Source organism: Euwallacea fornicatus, chromosome 23 (genome assembly GCF_040115645.1).
Source record: "Euwallacea fornicatus isolate EFF26 chromosome 23, ASM4011564v1, whole genome shotgun sequence".
Taxonomy (NCBI): domain Eukaryota; kingdom Metazoa; phylum Arthropoda; class Insecta; order Coleoptera; family Curculionidae; genus Euwallacea; species Euwallacea fornicatus.
In genome coordinates this window covers 483,431-505,481 of record NC_089563.1, presented here as the reverse complement: position 1 = coordinate 505,481, position 22,051 = coordinate 483,431, and the positions used below count along the sequence as shown (strand labels likewise).

The 22,051-nt window shown below is 33.1% G+C and overlaps 2 protein-coding genes across 2 annotated transcripts; both read right to left on the bottom strand.

Annotated features, from left to right (window-relative positions):
- Positions 1–68: 68 nt before the first annotated feature.
- Positions 69–2,498, bottom strand: LOC136346463 (uncharacterized). The gene is made up of 4 exons (XM_066295637.1): positions 2,350–2,498; positions 669–902; positions 468–607; positions 69–411 (listed from the first exon to the last, which is right to left on the bottom strand). Exons 3-4 carry the CDS (start codon positions 500–502, stop codon positions 69–71), a joined length of 378 nt encoding a protein of 125 aa, XP_066151734.1. The 5' UTR covers positions 503–607; positions 669–902; positions 2,350–2,498.
- A 1,816-nt stretch (positions 2,499–4,314) lies between these two features.
- Positions 4,315–12,181, bottom strand: LOC136346424 (uncharacterized). The gene is made up of 6 exons (XM_066295556.1): positions 12,078–12,181; positions 5,899–6,259; positions 5,635–5,847; positions 5,297–5,582; positions 4,915–5,244; positions 4,315–4,862 (listed from the first exon to the last, which is right to left on the bottom strand). The coding sequence occupies exons 1-6, from the start codon at positions 12,078–12,080 to the stop codon at positions 4,601–4,603; spliced, it is 1,455 nt and encodes a 484-aa protein (XP_066151653.1). The 5' UTR covers positions 12,081–12,181; the 3' UTR covers positions 4,315–4,600.
- Between the last annotated feature and the right edge of the window lie 9,870 nt (positions 12,182–22,051).

The window sequence follows — 22,051 nt, the reverse complement described above, 5'->3', positions numbered from 1 at the left end:
CTAAACTGCAATTTGACACGTAATTTTAGAAATTTGTAATATCTAAAATCAGAAAAAAACTTGAATGTTTATGGAAATAATTCAAATTTGGTTCTCTTTAGCCATCCACGACTGAGGTCACCATTGCTCTGTTCCATTTCTTCTAGTTCTGTGGAGACAACAATGGATACACTCGTCTCTCGGCTGCTGTATGAAGAAGAAGCTGGCGAATCTTTCTGAGTCGATAAAGCTGGTCTCGTGGTGAGAGAGTCCAGCTGCTGCTGTTGCTGCTCAGTAAAGTCGTTCAGGTCCTCGCTACTCGATTGTTCAAATTCTTCAATGAATCCACCCATTCCTTCATCAAAATAAGAGGGCAAAGATACAATTGATTCAGACGAGGTTGATGGGTCTTCATCCGGAGGGATTGCAGAGCTGATAAAAAAAATTATGAATTTTTCCCATGTACTTGGTTAATCTGTCCTGTTTACATTTTTCTTCGTCGCTTGACTAGCGGATTGTCCATAGAGACGCCATTACTCTGGACAGATTCTTGGGGAGGTAGATCTGTCTGGCTACATTTAAAACTCTATAGAGTAACTTCTTTTCCCTTTTAGGGTTTAAATTCCTTCTAATAGAAAAAAAATGGTGTAAATTCGGAGGAAATAATATAGGAAATGAAAAAATCTTACCAAAGTCTTGCCGGGTATTTCACCCTCTGCGATCTCCAATTGGATCGGCGAACCTTTAAAAGAACTCTCACTTCTGGAGATTACCTCCGGTCCTTGTGAAATTGAAGAATGTTGATCTCTAAACCACCGCTTCAGAGTGTTACCAGATATAACATCAGTTTTTGAACAATTCATATTACTTTTGTCTTGGTGCTGAGATTCGCCTTTTTCCATGTTTGTATGGATAAAGAATCTCTTAAGTTAGGGAAAAAAGTTATAATATTTTTTTAGTGGGCTGAATGGAAAACAACTCTCCCTACGTAACTTCAATGGTAATCTCGAAACAGTTGTGATCCAATTTGTCCTATTTGAGTAAACAATTTGTTGCTTGTTTTCGAGATGTTACAGTTTGTTAAAAATTAGTAAAAATAATGAAAATTTAAATTTAAAATTTTCCATTCAGTCTCTTTAACAATTTTACACGCAATACTAAGGTACGTGAAGGTGTATTAAAAATTCACAGCTGTGGAATTCTACAAGGCGTCTGAGCAAGGGAAACCAACACGCTAAGTACAGATTTTTTGAGTATGAAGAGCCCTAACGGTACCAAATGGATCTCTACTTCTTAAAGCTTTAAGATATATAGGGTGTTAAAGTTCTATTTCATATTTTTTTCGTCGTAACTTTTGCAGTTTTGAGATATTAAGTTGAATTTTGCAGAATATGCAACTCATTGTAACTTAACACAGATTTCTCACTTACTTCCTTAAATTTAGAAGATGATGTTTCTTATGGGATCAGTCCTCATTGATGATTTAAATCCCCTGTTCAATTCGCAATTCGAAAATAATTATTGCACATGGAATTATAAATTTTACATTATTATAAAAAATCCCAAGGGTTCAAATATGTTTATAAATGTTTTAAAAAAGGGTCTGATATTTGATGATACAGAACTGTAGATAGAAATGTTGACCTTTGTAGCGAGAGCTTATAGGATTGAAAACGGTAACAGTAACGTAAAATGTCGGTTATATTTTACGAACGACAAATAAATGGTAAGTGATTTTCTTTGAACTTGAGATATTAACTGAAAACTTACCACCAAGAGCAGTACACCTTCAATTTAGGATTCCATCACCCAGACGTATTTTCTGTGGTGATCCGGCACACGTGGATACTTCTTTAAAAAAATTCCGATTTTTGAAATAATTTATCAATTGTTATTCATTTTAAACAAAAATAATTCTTTAAAGATTCTTCAATTAATGAAAATGATTCAAATCAATTACAATTCAATTTTGGATTGGAATCAAAAGTTCAAATTTTTATTCTTATCAAGGCCTGAAGGCTGCTTGCGAAGGAACACCTAAGTATAACCATTTGAAGGAGAGTCGTCAAGAAATCATCACAATCATTGTAAGTGTAATTTAGAGCACTTTAGTTCTTCGCCTATAAAACTTTAGGGTTGGAATTTAATGAGAAAATTTGTGTTTTCAGGATATACAGGGTGTCAATGTACTATTACCCACTGAAATATAATGAAACACTTGTGGGACACCCTGTATACGTGTAAAATTGAAGAAATATGGGGGTTAAATGTATTGGTAAATTAATTTGTTTGAACCAAACGAGTTCTGCTCCCTTGACATAGGTTGATAAATTTAAATTTTTACGTAAAAATACAAAAAAATTATCTTACCTTCTCAAATTGTAGGATGACAGATTAAAAGTATAAAGGAAATTACATAAAAACAAATTAACACTACAAAAGACAATAAATGCACATAAAATTCAAGACAATTATAAGCCTATCACTCCTATACTGGGACTTTAGGAACTCGACAATTTATTTCCAACAAAAAAAAATTAAACATACATTGTAGATACCTAAAGTTATTTGAGCTTTTATTAACTAGTTTATTTTCTGTTTTTTTTTGTATTTACTGCCTTCGTTTGTGCGAATTAATAAGTTATTTATAAGAAATAAAAGCTTAATTAGAGCTAGCAGTAAGTGAGACAATGCCACGAGCTTTGATAAAGACAACCCTATTACAACTAAGGGTGAATTTACGGTAAGTACATGTAAATACATCCCTGAACTACTCGACTATATAGGGTGACCGTTTCTGAAACTTAACCCTCGGTAACTGTAAAAACTACAACGTTTGTGAAATTGAGTCAAACTTGCGTAATTTGCAGTTAAAAGTTGTGAAAAATTCCAATAACTTTCGGAGGTAGAAATATCAAAAATATTATTTTTGGAAAAACGTCTTTAAAATAACGAGAAAACTAATAAATAATTAAAATTATAAAAGGTGCTCGAAGGATTTACTTTCTACTTCCACGCATAGCTCCAAGCGTCATTTCAAATTTTCCATTAATGTCAAAATGTTCCTTCTTCTTACTTGGGAACTTAATGTCGCGATAATGTTCCTTCGTTCATTATTAGAGATGGATACAGATATGTAAATGATAGCTTTCACAGTTTTTCATAAATAATAATCCGTTGGGGAAAGATCTGGTGAGCGTGCTGGCCAATGTATGTCTCCAATATTTGAAATGCCTATCGGGAAATACTTTAGATAAATAATCAGCTACTCTCTTACCGCTATGTAGTAGAAAACCATCTTTTAGGAAACAAAAGTTATTCACTTCACTACAAATGTTGTTCTTGATGTAATCCATATGTAGGTCCTCAAATGCTCATCTGCAGTGAAACTGATTTTGTAATTTTTTGGTGGTTTATGCTCCTATCGCCAAATAAACCAACCCACAGATTTAGCCTGAAACATACTTTTCCACCTTTTGAATTCATGTGAATATTCAGTCGATCAGGCATATTCATTGTAATGATTGGACAAGCCCGAGTTCGTAAAATTACGTTCATCTGTGAATATTACTGTGGAAAAATAGTGGATATTTTGTTCCAACATGAAATTCTCACAAATACACATTTACCATTTCCTGGATGCAAGGTTTGAGTGATACGAATTTTAAGCGAAGATATTACTGTTTTTTTAGTTCCCTCCGCATTCTACTTTAAATCATCAAGAATATCTAGTCATGATTTAACAGGAAATAGTGCCGTAATGGGTGATTGAATCAAGCTTGGAAAAGATATGGGAATAGATTATACAAAAATGATCAACTTCAAAGAAGAACGCTACTGTTTACCTACCTACGCCACTGTAATTTCGTTCGATTTTATGGCAAGTTTTTTTCAAAATAAACAGCATAAACTTGAATATATCGAAAAGAGTATAGCATTCAGATTTGACTCAAGGTTCAGTACTACAAGAAAATACACACTTAGAGAAGTGTTCAAAGAATTTTCAATCCGAAGGAAAATTTCTATGCCACCGTGTTTGTTCACGATTGTAGTTCAGTTCCTTCAATAAATGATCAAAAAAAGCCCAAAGAAAGGATGGCTGCTGTTATTTCATTTGATTTTAGGGCCGCTTCTTCTTCAACTCAATCAAAAATTGAACCACTGAAAGACAAGGAAAACGATAGCTCCGATATTCTTCAATAGAACATCCTATATATTTGAAGTAAAAAATAATTCCTGTTATGATGCTAATAAATGATATATATATAAATCAAATGTAACATTTACATACTTATATAAAAACATTTACGCACAAAAAAACGGATATTTCTCTGAGACAAAGTTTATTTTCAACGTTTAACAACTCTAAAATCTATAGGCCATAGATTGAAGATAATGTAAAATATGCCCCCTGAAGATACTAAAACAAGTTTGGTACATAATAATGTTAAAATATTTTAACATCTAACTGCTTAAACGTTAACGTAACATAAAATTCTGAAGAGCCTATTCATGTAAGCAATTCAAACTTCAAACATTATGAAATTTCGAAATTGTAGATTTTGATAAAACTAACATCCATCTAGAGACAGATTTCCACTTTTTAATCTTTACGTAATTTCTATGCCGTTAATAACTTTTTCAGGTTATTACCAAAGTTGTCTTCTACGAAAAGTATTGCTGAACCATCTTCCTCAAAGACCTCGTTGGGAATTCTGAAGGAAAACTTGAGCACTCTTCCCTCAAACGTCCAATAATTGCAAATCATTTCCTCTGGTTGTTTTCTTATCTCCACCACCCTTATTCCTGCAGTGGACTTGATGAGTTTGTTGGAATCGTCATAAGACAAAGTTACAGGAAATTCATTATAATTGTTGAACCACCTGAAAATCACGATTTAATTCAAAGTAATGCGATAATAGAACTCAAAATCACTTATGATAGGCTAGAATAATGCAGCAACTTTTAGTCAAAGTAGTTCTGTCATTTTCCTCAAACTTCCGGATAACTTCGAAGTCCTTTCTTTTGCTTTCACTGACCAATCTCTGAGATAAAACTTCGGATTCAAATTCTTCTTTGAACTCGATTTTCGCCTCGTAATTTTTAATTGACACATTTTCGAAGGAATCACCAACGAAAAATTTGTTGATATTATCAAAACCTCGACCCATGACCCCATTTTCCGTATGGCCTAAATCAAAAGTATGGTATAGTTCATGTAAAGCTGAACCCATTGTTGTTGAGAAGCAACCACCACGTGTTCCTCTAAAAAAAAATTAAATCAAATGACATTTTTCATAATTGGTTGCTTATCTACCTGTAGCAGCTATCGTCTAGGAACTGCCCCTTATCGACGATAGTCTCGTCTTGGAATTTGGCTTGAATCTCTTGAAATTGACAAGGCCAAGTGTAGAGGCAGCCAGTTCCAAATAATGCTAACCCACCTCCTCCTAAGGCCACATAACCTTCAGTGATACTTAAGAGGTCCTCATGACTCTTCATAATGGCTTCGGAATACTGAGCCCCATTGTAATGGGTGCAGGAGAGGAATGCTAAATATTTGCGTTTTTGCGAGGCGAAGCTGGAGGTCATAATTTCCCCTCCTTGAAATACTCGTCAAAGCATAGCAAAATAAGGAATAGACATTGACAATACCTATGGCCTTCCACAGTTGCTCTTGGCTCATTTTCCTTGCCTCAATGTAGTTTAGCTTGCTATTAAATACTTGGCACTGATTTTCCAGATGAAAAGTCTTTCTTCCAAGACCGTTCTCCAAAAGCTTCTCTGCAGTGAAGCACTGCAAAAGCTTGGAGCATAACAATATTCTATCACAGGCGCTTTTAATGTCGTTTCTTTCTGCAGAGGGAGCTAGAATTTTTATTTTCGGAAAAACAATTATGTTTGAGAACAATGTTATACCTTGAAATAAAGCATCATGACCCTCACATATCACATACATAGGCATCACAGAGTACGGAAAATTCATTTGGCAATATTCAAGGGAAAGCGACACTTCGTGGCAACCATACACGAATATTAATTCGTTTCCACCTTCACTCAATTGTACCAATGACTTGAAAGTGCCATTATTTGGATGGATGTTTGGGATCGAATTTGAGGTTTCGGAATAAACGTTCACAAAATCGTCGTTTTTTTGGCATGTTATTCGTTCTTTATCACACTCAGCTCTTCCTAATATTCGGATTATCGGATACGTCACCGCATCTTTCGTGTTGAAGTTGAGTATTCTTATTTTGTGACTGCAAGGAACTTCAGAGGCCTGAAACGAAATTATTTCTTCAAATTTCCTCCCTCAGGTTCCTTAGATTTTTTGAGTTCATGATGCTCCTATACGCAGTGATCCATCTGAGTAATCATGCATTTATTGCCTCGTTGGCAAGCTCGTATGATCATAAACTGATTCGGCTCACTAGCTCTGACAGTGCGCACCTAATGAGCACGTCAACATGATGGTACCTTTAAAGCAGTCCATCTGAAATATCTTGAATGGATTTTTTTTTCTTTGGAAAACCACCCCGAGACACGTCAATTTTATTTGTAAGGGGAGCTGTACTCTGCAGAAGCAGTTGTACCTCTCCAGGACACTGATGAACCTTAATGGCATCTGCTTTCGCGGCTGGTTCTGTTTAAGTTTATACTGAAGGACCACTCTCTTTTTTTCCAAACAGAGAGAAACTGGATTTATGCACTCTTATTTGATTATTTAATGCTTTATTTCATAAATAATGTAACTAGTAGTTCCACGCAAAACAGGTTGTAAAAACTAGTACTAAGTTGATGTTTTAATAATAACTAGCCATTGGTGTTTCCAAGAACAACTAGTTTGATAGGGTTGCAAGAGTTTGTAATTGAGTCCCTTGAATGATGGAACCGCACCCTGCTTTTATGTGCACTGTTAGTGATGCTGGTACACTGTATAGTATACGAGGGTTCATTGAAGATGATTCTTCTGAGAAAACACAGACGGAACTGATTTGACTTCGATTCTTCGGTTCCCCTCTGTCCCCAGATCTCGGGCCCCCCCGCAGGAGGGGGTTAAACCGTGGTCCAACAAGGCAGTTGGAAATTCCCATCGTCGGTCAGTCCGATTTCTATTCTTCAATTTATTTTAGTAACCATAAAATTGGGTTCCACGGGAACCAGGACCAGCCCTTTGTTGGTCTCTGATTTTACATTTACCATATGTACTTCTTGCTTCCCCAGATGTCAGATCTTGGGCAATGGCCCATGTGCGACCGATATTGTATGGTTCTAAGGCTTCTCGGGAAATTCCAGATATTTTTATTATCTAGCAGTAAACTGTACTGCCGCTACCCTTTGAATTTCAGGCCTTGATAATACCGAGAGTTTATTGGTCCCCAGGGTGTTAGCCTTTAGAATACTTTATTGCAGAAATCCGGAATTCCCAGAAAAGTCTGAATTGTTTTCAGACAGGGACATTTTTAGATTATAAATTCGTAGGTGTAGAGTCATCCCCCTAAACGAGGTAGCTACCCCTTCAAGGATCTTAAGTGGCAGGGGGGGTCGTGTGGCACATTATGTCAAAGGTATTTCAATTCTCTTTACAAGTACGCCGAAATTGTTTTGCTTCGCCTTTAAATATTGTACAAAAACTGTTTAAAATATCGGTGAAATAAATCGAAAAAAATAAATGTTTAAATAATGTTTTATTTAATTAAGTATTTAAATTGTGACCCCTTTACTTCTATACAATAATGAAGCCTTTATTCAACTTCTTCCCGAACGTTTTGTAGCATTTCGGGAGATATTTCACCTCATGTTATTACTATTCGTTGTCGAAGATCTTCTAAAGAGGCTGATTCCGTTTCATAAACAACAGTTTTTAAATAACTCCATAAAAAAAAGTCCAAAGGTGCTAAATCAGGCGATCTTGTGGTCAAGTGACAACATGTGGTGAAATAACTCCCTTAATGTTACAAAACATTTGGAAGATGTTAAACAAAGACTTTATTTTTGTATAGGAGGAAATGGGTCGCAAATTGAACACTTAATTAAATAAAACATGATTTAAATATTTATTTTTTTCTATATATTGCACCAATATTTTAAAACTTTTTTTAACAATATTTAAACGCGGAGCAAAAAAATCAACATACTTCTAAAGAGCATTGACATACTTTTGATATGATGTGCCACCTGATCCCTCGTGCCATTTAAGACTCTTGAAGAGGTTGTCACTCCGTTTAGGGGATGACTTCACACCTACAAATTTAAAAATTTCCCCCTTAAAAGTAAAATTGATGCGTGTCGGGGTTTCCCGAAGACAAAAATTCCATTCAAGCTCTTTCAGATGGACTATACTAAATGGGCCACTCTTAATAACTGTTGTAGGAGTGTCTGTATTGTTATTAGTATACTCCTGAGCATAAAATTAGGGTCTCCTCGTAATTTGAGTTTAATTTAAGAGATTATAATTTATTCGAATTTTGAAAATCTATAACATAATATACTAATTTTATACAGTGATCTTATCGCAATTGTCTAAATAAAAATGAATTTTTGTTGCAACATGCATTTATCCCGAATGAAAAGTTTTTGCGGACTTCAGTACCGAGTATTTCCTCCTCTAGTAGCGATAACAGTTTACAGACGTCGTAATAATGCTTCGAATTGGATTTTGGATTCTATTCAGCAGGAGATTGTCGCATTCCTGCACCGACACATATGCTCTCTGGGATTTCTGGGAATCGGCTCGTGTGTCCATAAGCGTCTCTTTTATCTTGTACCAAAGATGCTCTATCGGATTCAAATCCGGACTTCGAGCAGGCCAGACAAATCGCGTTATTTGAACCTCGCCAAGAAACGCGGTAATAATGTGAGCAGTGTGGGGCCGTGAATTATCATGCATAAAGTTTGTGTTCTCGTCAGGATTAACCATGAATGGGCATCGTAGGCTTCAAGAATCTCTGCCAGGTACCTGCACGCAGTCGGAATATCATTTTGGATGAGGAATAAAATTCGTTCTCATGTTATAATTGAGCCTCCACCAAATGGACGTCGATTCGTCGGTGTAACTCTTTCACACGTCTGCCTGAGCCTGTAAGATCAAATTGAGATTTATGGGAAAATAACACACGAATCTAATTCTTTACTGTCCAAACCAAGTGATTTTATACAAAATTGAATCTCGCAATCCGGTGTTCACGAGAAAGCGGAGGCCCTGTAACTCTAGTTCGAGAGCATAATCCAGCAGCATGAAATTGTTTACTAACAGTTCATTCGCTTACGTTGACATTTCTCACTTCTGTAGATGAGTTCCAAGGGAAACTACTGTAGCTTTTCGGTTCCTCAAAGTAGTTAAAACGGAAATCTCTAGCCATCGTAGCCCTTCCTCGTCCCGATCCGGATCTTCGACTGAGCAGGTCAGTCTCCTAATATCGTTGAAGTACTCGCTGCACACTAACTAAACTTCTTCCACAATTCATATCAATTTCGCGATGTCCGCGACCATCTTCTACAGCCGCACGACAGAATTTATGAGCATCTTAACGAAAGGACAAAATGACAATGATAATGAAATCAGTCGTAGAATTTGCAATACACCGATAAAGACACAGAACAAAGAAATGCTGATAAGACATTTCAGGAATTTTGGTACGAAGCCGCTCTTTTGTGTGATTATTGTTTAAGAACATTTTGTATTTCGAAGAGAAGCTCCCCTGAGCTGGAAAAGTATGATGTGAATTGGTTTGTGCAAAATTTGAGAAATTTTTCAAGTGACCCTAATTTTATGCTCTGTAATATATGTACACCAGCCAAATATAGAGGCTTAATTTACTTTCTTAAAGTAGGAGACTCACGTTTCCTGGAATACTGTAATAGGACCCTGGAAATTGAATTATCTACGGATACTTTTCAACAAAAGGAGCAAAACGATGTTATATTATAAGCATAAACCTAGAGGCTTGTCTCTACGGACTGCCCATCTTTAAGGGTTATTAATCTTGCTTGAACCTCTAAGTAGGGTTTTTAATCGTTAGTGATCTCTAAACGTTCCTTCTGAAAATTTTCAGATGCAGTTTCGAATTGAAATGTTGTTTTCACTACTTCGAGGGTCGATATAGAGACTTCTCTCTTCCAAAGATAAACTTTTTGAAACCTTTGACTCCGAACTTAAAAAATATCATTCTTGCTTCAGCCTTTGAGTAGACTTTTTGTGTGTTTATCAATTACGGCCAGTTACTCTTGAGAAAAACGTAATATTTTGAGCATTTTATAACTTGATACACAGTGTTAGTTCCACCACAGAAAAAAGTAATATTCTAGGCCTTTCTTGACTGCGAAGTTAGAAAATTTTAATATTGCCTAGATCTTCGAGTGAAAAAATATTTGAATCCCGCTGATTTCCTCCTGCTTTCCTGGATAACTTCCAAACCTAGCCTTAAACTAAAATAATATTTGCAGCATATTAAGAATGAATACTGTGGCTTATTTCTATATAAAGAGAACCTTCAAAGATCCTTTGTTACGAAGTTATAAATTTCTAAACTTGCTTAAAACTGCGAATAAGCTCTGATGTTTGGTGACACTTAGTTACTCTTAAATGTACCTCTTGACTAAAATACGAATGGATCCCATATTTTCTGGGTTTTACTACAGATCTGAACCAAAACAAAGATCTGTCAGATTTTGATTATATACATTGCTTCGAGAGATGCATTAGTGTAGGATGTACAGAATAGGCATATTTCGATGTGTATATAGGAAATCTTGGAAACTACAGGGGATAGAGAAAAACAAATAGGGCACGCTCAATATCTCTTTAGAATACATGTCTAATGAATTAATTTTCAAAATTTTATTGCTAAACGCTTTAGCTTTAAGCTAAACGGAATAGTTCGATTTTGACCATTTTTGATAAACCTCGATCATTTAGTTATTAATTTAGTTACGTAAATAAAATTGATCTAATAATAGGGCATTTTCAGGTAGATTACGACAATGTTTACGAATTTTTTATAATTTGATAAGTTTTTTGGTTACAAAATAAAATTTGAATTATTTAAGCATAAGTTATAATTGATTTAAATTTGAATGAAAATGTGATTTTTCGTCTCTTTTTGACGTTGGAAAATTGAATTTTTTCGGGAGATCCCGTATTTTGGGTGTATTCTCGATTCACAGTTACAGTTTTGTAACCATGTTTGTAACCATTACATATACACTATGTAAAAAGAAGTTTGATAAATGTTAGAGCAATTAAATTTGTTAAGCATGGTGCTTTTCGTTAAAAATGCGAATTTGACCTCAACTTATAAAATCGATAATATCCTTCAACCCAATTATTTAAATGCATTCCTTAAAAAAATGCAATATTTATAGTCACAACCATAAATTTAATAAACATTCTAGTATCTGTATCAAGCAATTTAATGAACTTCCGGCTGATATAAGACGATTTCCGAGCTTGACTGTGTTCAAGAGCTTTTTAATTACTTGCGAGATTAGTTCAGGTTAATTTATAATAATAATGTTTCAAACTAGTCAAGTGCTAAATATGTAAACTGTTATTATTATTATTATGGTTGAATCTTCCAATAAATCTGAGTCGCAATTGCTTAGTTTTGTCCATAACTTTGACCAAATTTGCAAACTGAGATGGTATATTTGATATTTCATGGTGCACGATTTCGTGTAATTGACGATCAAACTTTGAAAAATGACAAAATTCAAGTTAAAAAAATTACAAAAAGTGCTAATTTTCATTATACTACTCATTCAAAAATCTATACAAACCACACATCAGATAATCAATAGGGGAAATACAGAATCAATTTCCAAAATTAAAAAGCTCGTATGCCAGTAAATAGGTGGCGCCGTATATAATATCAAAGATCTTTTTCAATAAGTGAATCACATTCATTTTCATCCAAAAAAGTAGAGTCCATTGCGACAAAGTTGTAAACTCATCTACCGGTAAATAGGTGGCGCCATGTACATTATTAAAACCTCTTAAATAAATGAACATTTATTTCTAACCACACATCTTTTTATTGAATTTCAGAAGCTCCAAATCTAAAGCAATTTCAAGATTTACTATAAAAAAATGTATTTACCATTGCAATAATGCTGGATGGACACTTCCATAATAATGTAGAATTTTAATAACACATAGGAAGGCGCTATAAGGCCCCTACTGATTTTGACAGTCTATGGTATAATGGACGTCACAAGCATGCGTATTACCATTACAATTGAACAGGGTTTGTCCATTTTTATATTGGATTAATTTTAGACTTTAATCTGCACTATCAGAGAAAAGGAAGCAATTTTGTATAAAAACACAAAATTCGGCAGATATATTCGTATCTCTGCCAAAACAACCAGATGTATTTCCTCCTGGCTAGTATTTTAATTAAAATAAAAAATTACATTTTAATGAATATCTGCTAACAAATAAGTTTTTAAATAATTTGTTTACTGAAACAGCAATTTTATAAGCGAAATGTGCAGGGCTATTCTCTCTAATAACACTTTACTAGGATATAAACCTGATACGAATTTGACGCATACTATTTTTGTAAAATATTTTCAACTTTCTGTCACTTCCGGTTTAACCGGAAATAACTGTCAATTTGCTTATTTCAAATGGGATCTCTAGTATATTATTTCATTTTTATATTCTATGTAATATTTCAGACACATTTTCTGCATAATGTCCTATACGTAGCTGTTTTTGATATATTTAAAACTGTCTTTTAATAACTGCGGAGATATGCAATTTTCAAATTGGTCATTACGGAAGCACATTTTTAATTCAAATGTCAAATATTTCAAAAACGGTAAGGGCTAACTATAGAATATTATACGGAAAATATGTTTTAAATTTACGAAGAATTTAAAAATGAAATAATATACTGAAGGTTCCATTTGAAATAAGCAAGTTTGACAGATATTTCCGGTTAAACCGGAAGTGATAGGAAGTTGAAATTGTTTTTTACACATAGTGCGCATTATAGATAATTTAACTTCAATTTTTTAAATTCGTATCACTTTTAGATTTTATTAAATTTTTAATGAACGGGTTAAATGAACCACCGTGTATGGATAAAGCAAGTCTTACGAAAACAAAGTCTTATTTATCTTAACAATTGTGAGAATGGCCAGAAAAGGGCTACATGATCACTTTCATTTAAATAACTTTTCTTTTTTCTTTAATTTTTAGTGATGATTAATTTTGATTGGTCGCGCTTTTTATGTTTTCGTTATTTAAAGTTGCTGTTTTTTGGCTGATGAGGTTGAGCCCCCACGGAACTCTTTATTTTCATATATTAAATTTAGAATAGGGAATAAAATATTTATTGCAGTTCTATTTGGTGCAAATTCGTTGTTGAAGACCCAGCAATACATTCTTAGGTACGGCTTTTCTTCTTTTGGGATTTCTTTATTTTTATGCGTAACTATTGCAGAGAAATATTCACGATTCTTAGTTCTTATTGGAGGAGTTTTATTGCTCACATCTTGACTTGAATTTGTGCAGTTTATCTTGAAGTTAATGTCTGTTACAGGGTCACATACTGGCAGATTTAAAACCACACAAAGCAATATCTATACGAACTTATTTTGAGTACATATGCAACTCCAAATAGTTCTTACACAGGAGTTTGTTTAATTTTATTTCCAGGATTTGTTCTTAACCAAACAAATGAAACTTCGTTATAATTGCTTTTCAGATATTTAAAAAAAGATATATCCAAAAGTATAGTTAATTGGCAAAATACAATCAAATGTTCTCGATGATGATTGGCGTAAATACGCATAGGATTGTCATTTCTTGAGCGGTAGCACCCGTAATACGTTCATTATTCAAAAGGCACGACTTAGGCATAAGTACGACTTGAGGAACCCTACCCTACATCCCGGGTGTTCCGTTAGCAGACGTTCTCCACTGAATCTCTAAAACTATTGGAGCTGAAATTTTGAAATTAAAAATATTATAACAAAAATAAATAAGATAAAATGTTGAAAATATTTTTTAACTCCTAACACCACCTAGGTGGCGTATCTCATATAGTGAACGAAAATATGTCAAATAACTGAAGAAAGGCAATGAAGAGGTGTACTGAAATGTCACAGTTTTATTCGTGAAAAGTTTCGGTATAATTTTTATATATGAATTTGTTTTATATATTTCCTAGTTTTTTGTAGAGGGCGTTGTGAAAGTTATCAAATAAAAACTTATATATCTTAGGAATGGATTATAGAATTTAAAGATTTTACAGTTATTTTTTCTTCTCAAAATTATTTGAGTGCCAAATGTCTCAGCGGATTGTAAGCGCCGCGAAAGCTAAATGTCATGGATTCCGGATAAAAACAGGCATATTTTCCAAACAAATAAAGATTTTGAGATGAAATTTTCAGGATATAAGTAAACCTGTGGCTAATTGAAATACCAAACACATATCGCTTTATTTGCTATTTGCAAGAAATTTGCAAAACCTCCAGACTTCATAACAAAGCGCCCTCTAAGAGTACTTTGATTAACTAAAATGGTTTGCCTGACACGTTACCGTATGGAGCAAACAGACCTTTTCCTAAAAAGTCACTACTTTTTTTAAATCCTATAATTTTTTCCTGAAATATTTAAGTTTTTATATCGCAACATTTGCAACTATATTTCGAACAACATATAATAATATATAACATTCGCATTTATATATATATATATAAATTTTTTATGCAAAAATTATTCAAAAACTTTCTACGAATAAAATTGAGGTATTTTTAGTACACCTCTTCGTTGCTTTTTTCCAGTTATTTGACATATTTTCGTTCACTATATGAGATGCGCCACTTACTGGTGGAGTTAAGAATAAAAAATTTTTTAGCATTTCATCGTCATTTTTGTTATAGTATTTTTCATTTTAAAGCTTCATCTCTAATAGTTTTTATAAATACAGCTTGTTGTACATGTTAACAGGAAACTCGGACATTGATTGAATGTCAACATTGTAAGAATATTCGTGTCAGTTTCCAGAAGAGGCAACGTAGCACAGCTCATTTGTTATGACGTTATTAGGTGAGCATGTGCAGTGACGCAGCTGTCAAAGTGTGAACCACGTGCCAAACTCAATTAATTGTAGCCCTTTAAACTGGTCTGAAATTGAGTTAGCTATTATCAGATACTATTGAGAATTGAACAAAAAGTAACTTTTTGAGCTCGTTCGACTACACTGAACTTTTTAATTTAAATTTATATCGTCATATTTTACTTCCGTTTTGCAATATAAATATATCCGAACTTGATTTATTCAATATATCCCATTTGCAATCATTCTGACATCGAATTTACCATAATTTTTCGGGAACTTCCACTTCTACCTACAGAGTCTTCCGAAATAATAATGGCTCTCTATATTTGGCCAAATCTGCCTGTATACCTACCAAGTACAACCTTGACATTTTTAAATAACTCGTTTTATTGTCGAACCGTCTGAGTTTTTTTTTGTTTCATATTACGAAATGCATTATAAATCTGCCATCTTCGAAAATAAGAAAAAAACTGCAAGGTTAATAATGATATAAAAGTGGAAAACAAATAATATGGGTCCGCTTAATTTGCGCCTTAATGGACTCTATTATTTTTTTATTCAAATGGTATCTAGTGGTTATGAAACACTTGAGAGGATGTGTGCCCCTGTTGTTTCCTTCAATTTGCCTGCATGAGAATGGATAATTTGTATTAATCACAGTAATTTTTTATTATGTGATATTTCTCCTCAATTTGAGTTAAGATAAATTTTCCCATTATTTTCTTATTATCATAGGCATCCTAATATTGGTTTCCGAGGTTGCAGGGACCATTAACGTCATTAACATTAAAAAAACTAATATTTTATGTTGAATAATAGGTTAATTTATAGTCCAAACTAAAATTCATAATTATTCACCAAGTGACAAGTGGTTCCTAGTTATTAATTTGCATTAAATTCCATCAAAGTGCACAAATAAGGCAATAAAAACGAAGGACATTGGTGGGAGCAAGGAATGAACTTCTTTCAGTCCTAATGCATTATTCAAATCCGCATTTTTTCGGTAAGTTGTCGATTTTCGACGATTTCTAAAAGTGGACTTAAGTACGTTGATGGCAATTTTCAACAGAACTCTATTGAACTCATCCGGTATCTGAATGAAAACCTTGTATGGAGATTATATAAATATCGATGACATAAATATAACAATTGTTATGGTAACTCGGAGATAATGTGGGACTTAAGTGCAATGTATACAAAGGGTTATCGGTTTGTGTAAATTGCAAAATGCTTAATTGTATTTCTGATTTATTTGAAAAGTTTTGCTATGAACCTCAGACAATGTGACAAGCGCTGATTTTTCGCCGTATGCTAATACTGTAGAGAAAGGGGAATTACACTGACCTGAGTTAACCGTGACAAATGTTAAATTTGCCAATAAAGCAAAGAGAATTTTGAAGAAGATAAACTGCTTATCGACCACAGTACCACATCGACAAACATGTGTTCAATTGGAATTAAAAATGATCGACACTGACACGCCAATGCTGTTGACATTGAATAATTTTCATATAATAATATTGCCCGTGACCCATTAATCTATTTCTCAAGAAAAATCTATTGGCTTGCATGGGATGACTACGAATCATTCCCAATTAAAGTGTCTAACGGTATATAATTGATATAGCCTCACACTTCAATTACTGTTAATGTGTTCTTAAGTTAGATGAATTTGAAAATGTGTGAGTAAAAATTGCCGAAAATTTAGTTAAGTGAAGGGTAAAAACGAGATACAATTTTTTCTTATGTGACGTTACATATTTGTCGTATGTCGCAAGTCGCCCTAATTCGGATTACCCTTAACGAGGGGCTTCTCCTTTAGTTTTACTCCGAAAAAGGGTCTCTAAACTAGCTGAGAAAAAGAGTAAAAAAGCTTTAGTGATTGATTTTAGTGCTTTCAATGAAGTAGCAGTTATATAAATTGAAAACAAAACAAGTTTTTTCGTTGTTTACGTATTATTTAACTGAGTTTATATTGCATTTTTTTCAAAATAAAACTTACAAGTATTTTTCTCAAAATTTAACCCATAGGTTTCGATTCATAACGTACCATTGAATGTAGTTTCGAAATCCCCTTAATTTGAGGTGTCACTCGACCCATGTTTTAATTTTTTTAAATCCGCCATTTCGCATTATTGATGAAAGAAGCTACGTTAAAAAAATAAACAAACATCAAAACATATTATGTTTTGTCCTCCTTAATGCTATTTTTGATTTTAAAAAAATTGTTAAAAAGCGAGAGGGAGGGGGTTAGAATTTAGAGCCCCAGAGTATTTTGTTCCATTTTTTCTGTTTAACGTTGTTCCTTACCAATTGCTCGTAAAACCGTCAAAAGCTCGAAAAAATAAACAGAGTTAACCACGAGGCGCACGTCAAACGATTACGGCCTGACTGATAGCTTTTATTGAAAATTCTTTTTACAGTTACACGTAGGATCTTTAAAGTACATTTTTAAAATATTTTGATTTATACGAGGTATGTCAAAAAAAAGATACAATATAAATTTATGTTTTTTTTTTAATGGAACTCTCGAAACAGGGTATTTCCTAAGTACAGTACATAACTTCGGGAGCGTATTCTACAGCTAAAATAAAGGTAATTTTGTTATATAAACTATATACGAAAAATGTTTCGTTGCGGAAATACAGGGTGTGAAAATTTTATTGTCTGAAATTTAATGTCTCGCGCACAGATAAATAAACGGTGTTCGTGACTAGTAAAATGTCGATAATTCCGCTACCAAATAGGTAAGTGCACAACGAAAAAATTCATATCTTTATACAAGTATTTCTTCTCTTAAGAATAATAAAAAAGAATGACAAAATTTAGCTGCAGTGTTTTTTATTTACTTACTCGAAAACGGTGCGTATTACGAAAAAAAGTCAAGAGACATTTTTTCTTCTAAATTTAACACATAATTAAAAAAGCAACAAAATATTGGAAACGAATAGTGGCGTACCACATTTTTTTTTTTAAATATCCAGAAATTATTCTGTTTGCACGCCACTGGTTACACAACAGCCCCTGTTTTTAGCGTAAAATATGCACCGTTGCTAACTCTCAAACCCTGCAAAATTGCATTAAAATGTCTCAAGTAGTTTTGTAAATATTTAAAAAATTGTAATTTTTTAAAGAAATTTTCACACCCTGTATTTTCGCAACGAAGCATTTTTGGGATATAGTTTATATAACAAAATTACCTTTATTTTAGCTGTAGAATACGCTTCCGATTTTATATATCGTACTTAAGAAACACCCTGTATATTATTGTATTTTGGGAATTTACGTTCAAATTTAATACAATTTATTAATACGTTGGTATTCTTAGAATTACTTGATTTTAAGATGAGTGCAATTGAATGTTGCAAGCGAAAATTGCAGATGTCTCCAAAATGGGAGATTCTTAACAAATAGAAAGGTGTTTTAGCACTCTTTTTTGCCACAATACAGAGGAAGGTCCATATTTTAGTATGATACCAAGTATTTTTTAATACTTCTTACTGTGTGTCCTCAAAACTAGAGGCAAGTTGAACATCAATAGATAGTCGAAACTTAAAAATTTAAATGCTACTACGAAACCCTACTATTATTTTTATTGTTTATGAAATTACGTCGGAAGCAAAGCTATGTTCACATTTAATTACTTATTCTCAAGTTGCATGATTTTTGTGCAATTTTGCTTTAAAAATTCATGCAAAGATAGTACATCCTTAATTATAATTTATAATGCGAATGCGATAGACGTATCTGTGAAAACAGACAAATACAAATATAGACAATGAAGTTTGTAAGAAACATGAAGGCAAAAATAAGTGAAGAATTTAATGCATTTACACTTTTAATGCTGCAAAATATATTATCTGTATTTGTTTCTTTCCATAGATACATCTATCATATTTGTAGTATAAAATACAATTAGAAAGGTACTACCTTTACATAAACTTGTAGAACAAGATCACCAAAAACCATGCAATTTTAGTGTAGGTAATTAAATGTGAACATAAGTTCTTTTTCGATGTAGTTTCATAATGCATCAAAACAATAGTAGGGTTCCATTTGAAATTTTTAAGTTCTAACCATTTATTGATGTTCGAATTGGTTCTATATTTGTAAACACCCTGTTGGAAGCAGTACGCAAAGTTTCGTAGCATAATAAAATATGGACCTTCAACATTCAATTGAACTTACCTTAAAAACAGATAATTCCAAGAATACCAACGTATTAATAAACTTGTATTAAAATAGAACGAAGAATGCAAAACTGCAGTGATAATTAGTGTTCCATTGAAAAAAAAATTATACTGTATATATTTTTACATACCCTTGTATGAATGTATGTATGAATGAATGCGAATTTTTTCAAAGTGTACCTACATATAACTGTAAAAACAATTTTTTAATAGAACCCATAAGTTAGGACGCAATCGTCCGATGCGCGCTTAGCGGGCAACCCTGTATATCCAAAATTGCAGAAAAATTTCAAAGGAAATAAAATATGCACTTTTATTGTCCTGCCGTTTACACGTACGTATGTAGGTGCTGTATTTTGCATAAGATTTTTGTCAGAGGTAATCGAAGAATCACAGCAACGCCCACAGCTCCATTTCAAAATTTATTACTGTACAAGTTATGGATATGCAATACTAACAAAAAAGAACTTAATTGGTATTGTTACAAGCAAGACTATCAAGCTGAAACCATAAACATGCAAAAGTGACCCTAAAATTAGAAACGCGCTATTTACCGTTAGGTACTAAAATACCCTTAGAATACTGAAAATTCCATAAAGATTTATTACAGGATTTGTGAAAACAGTTTCCTCCATAAAATAAGTAAAAAAAACGTGGCAATTCGGCCTTTGTGTGAACTGAACAACTTTTACAATCACGAAACGGATGTATTGCACCAAAGCCAAAAGAGTATCTAAAAACAATTTATAAGAGAGTTGTTGAACCATGTAATACAACTTTTACCATTTTTTTGATAATTTTTATAACATCAAAAGGCATATTTCAGGGCAAGAAAGTATTTCTGTAGCTAAATCTGGTTAGATTAAATAGATCATATTATGATTTTTAGAGAGAAACTATTGAAGAGCATCAACGTTATTGAGAAAAATCCGTCGTTTAGTTCAAACCAGTATCTATTTAGGTTTCAAGTTTAATTGTATATAGACGCATTGTGACCCGGAACAAGAACTTAACTATGATTTTGACCTCATTTCGGTGTAGTTCGCGCTACCTGTACCAAAGAAGTCATTGGTTCGAACTAAAATAGAACATTGAATTTTAACGTTTTTATTTTTTTAAATTATTGCAACTACAATCTCTTTGAGATATGTGGGGGTTGGTTCGTGCTTTATGTTCAGTTTAAAAATGATCACTGAACAAAAGTGAAAAGAATGTCCGCACAGATAATTTTTTTCTTTCTCGTTTCTAATTTTTAAGTCGTTACGAAAAGAGAAAATAAAATAAAAAAAATAAATAAAAAATTTAAAATAGTGCCATAAATAATTCAATATTTACCTATTGTGGGATGCTTTGAGACATTTTGACGCAATGAATCTTTTTAAGAAATCCTTGAATTTTTCCAATAGATCATTCAACCGAGGTAATAATCAAGAATATTATGCGCGTTCTTTCATCACATCCTAGAACGTCCTTAAAAAGCAGCTGACCTTACTTTTGTTGTGCGAAAAATATATGTAGGCGCCATCTTGTTTTGTTCTATTTTCATATGCATATTAAATACCATAAAATCCTTACTTTATTTAGTCTTTCTAACATACACAAATCAATTGATATCGCTTTGAGTAATATGTGCAGGACGACACACATCAATACACGCCAGAGAAAGTTCCATTCATAGAGAAATCCGAGAACAAAACTTACTACTCACAACTGATATTTTTCCATTCTGCGTATGAACGTTAATTTATTTAAAAAATTCACAGTTTTATGTAAAAGTTCATTAAACCTACTCATATCTAAACATGCGGGACAATAATGCGTCAATCTAATATTTCAAGAAATTGAGCAACAATTGCATTTTCTGTAATTTTATCAAAGTTGAACTTACAGTATGGCGATGTTGTAATAATTAACGAATGATACGCTGTCATAGATGGGACTAGGAAGCACGTAATAACATAAAGGCCATCAGTAAACATTCCGATCGATTATGTAACTCCCCTGTAATCTAGATGAGATATTGTGTATGTTTATTAAATTTAGCTTATACGCCATTTTCTGATACGTTTAACGTTTTACTCGCCTTGAACTCGTATTTTTAACATACAAGATTGCCTCCAAATTGTGGCAATACGTAGTTTTGTTTTGGAAACGGAATTGTTCCAAGGGTACGTACTGTTATGGCGGAAATTTCTTTCAATTCTATTATTTTTTATGTGTTTAACCTGTATACAGGGTGTTTCATAAACATCCCGACACATTTTCAGGGGATGTAGAGCTCATAAAAACAAGTATTTAGAACAAATAAAGTTAGGTTCGAAATCGCTTCGTCTCCAAAATACAGGGTGTTTAATTTTTTTTAATAATATTTTCAAAAACCATCTGGAACACGAACGTAAATTCGGGACACGCTATGGTGGGATAAATGTGCACGTTCCTGAGTAGACAAAATCTTTCCATTTGCTCCAAAGGCGTCTGTGCGGCCAGTCAATGGGATGTTTTTAATGAAAAAAATAGTACGCCACTGACTTTTTTTAATACGAATATTTTTTCATAATATTCCATTAATTCATAATAAAAAAAACACCTGTTAGTGTTTTGTAGCTCATTCAGCTATTTTCGAGGTAAAAAAACTATTTCTCATTCATGTGCCTACCAAAAAACCGATGTAGGTTTCCAAGTGCGATCTGTTAGAATTATTTAGGGGAAATTAATTCAATTTTATTTTAGTTGAAGTGGAGGACATGAAGACAAATAATTTTATGTCGGTATCTCAAACCATTTTTGAAAAAAAAGATTAATGAAAAA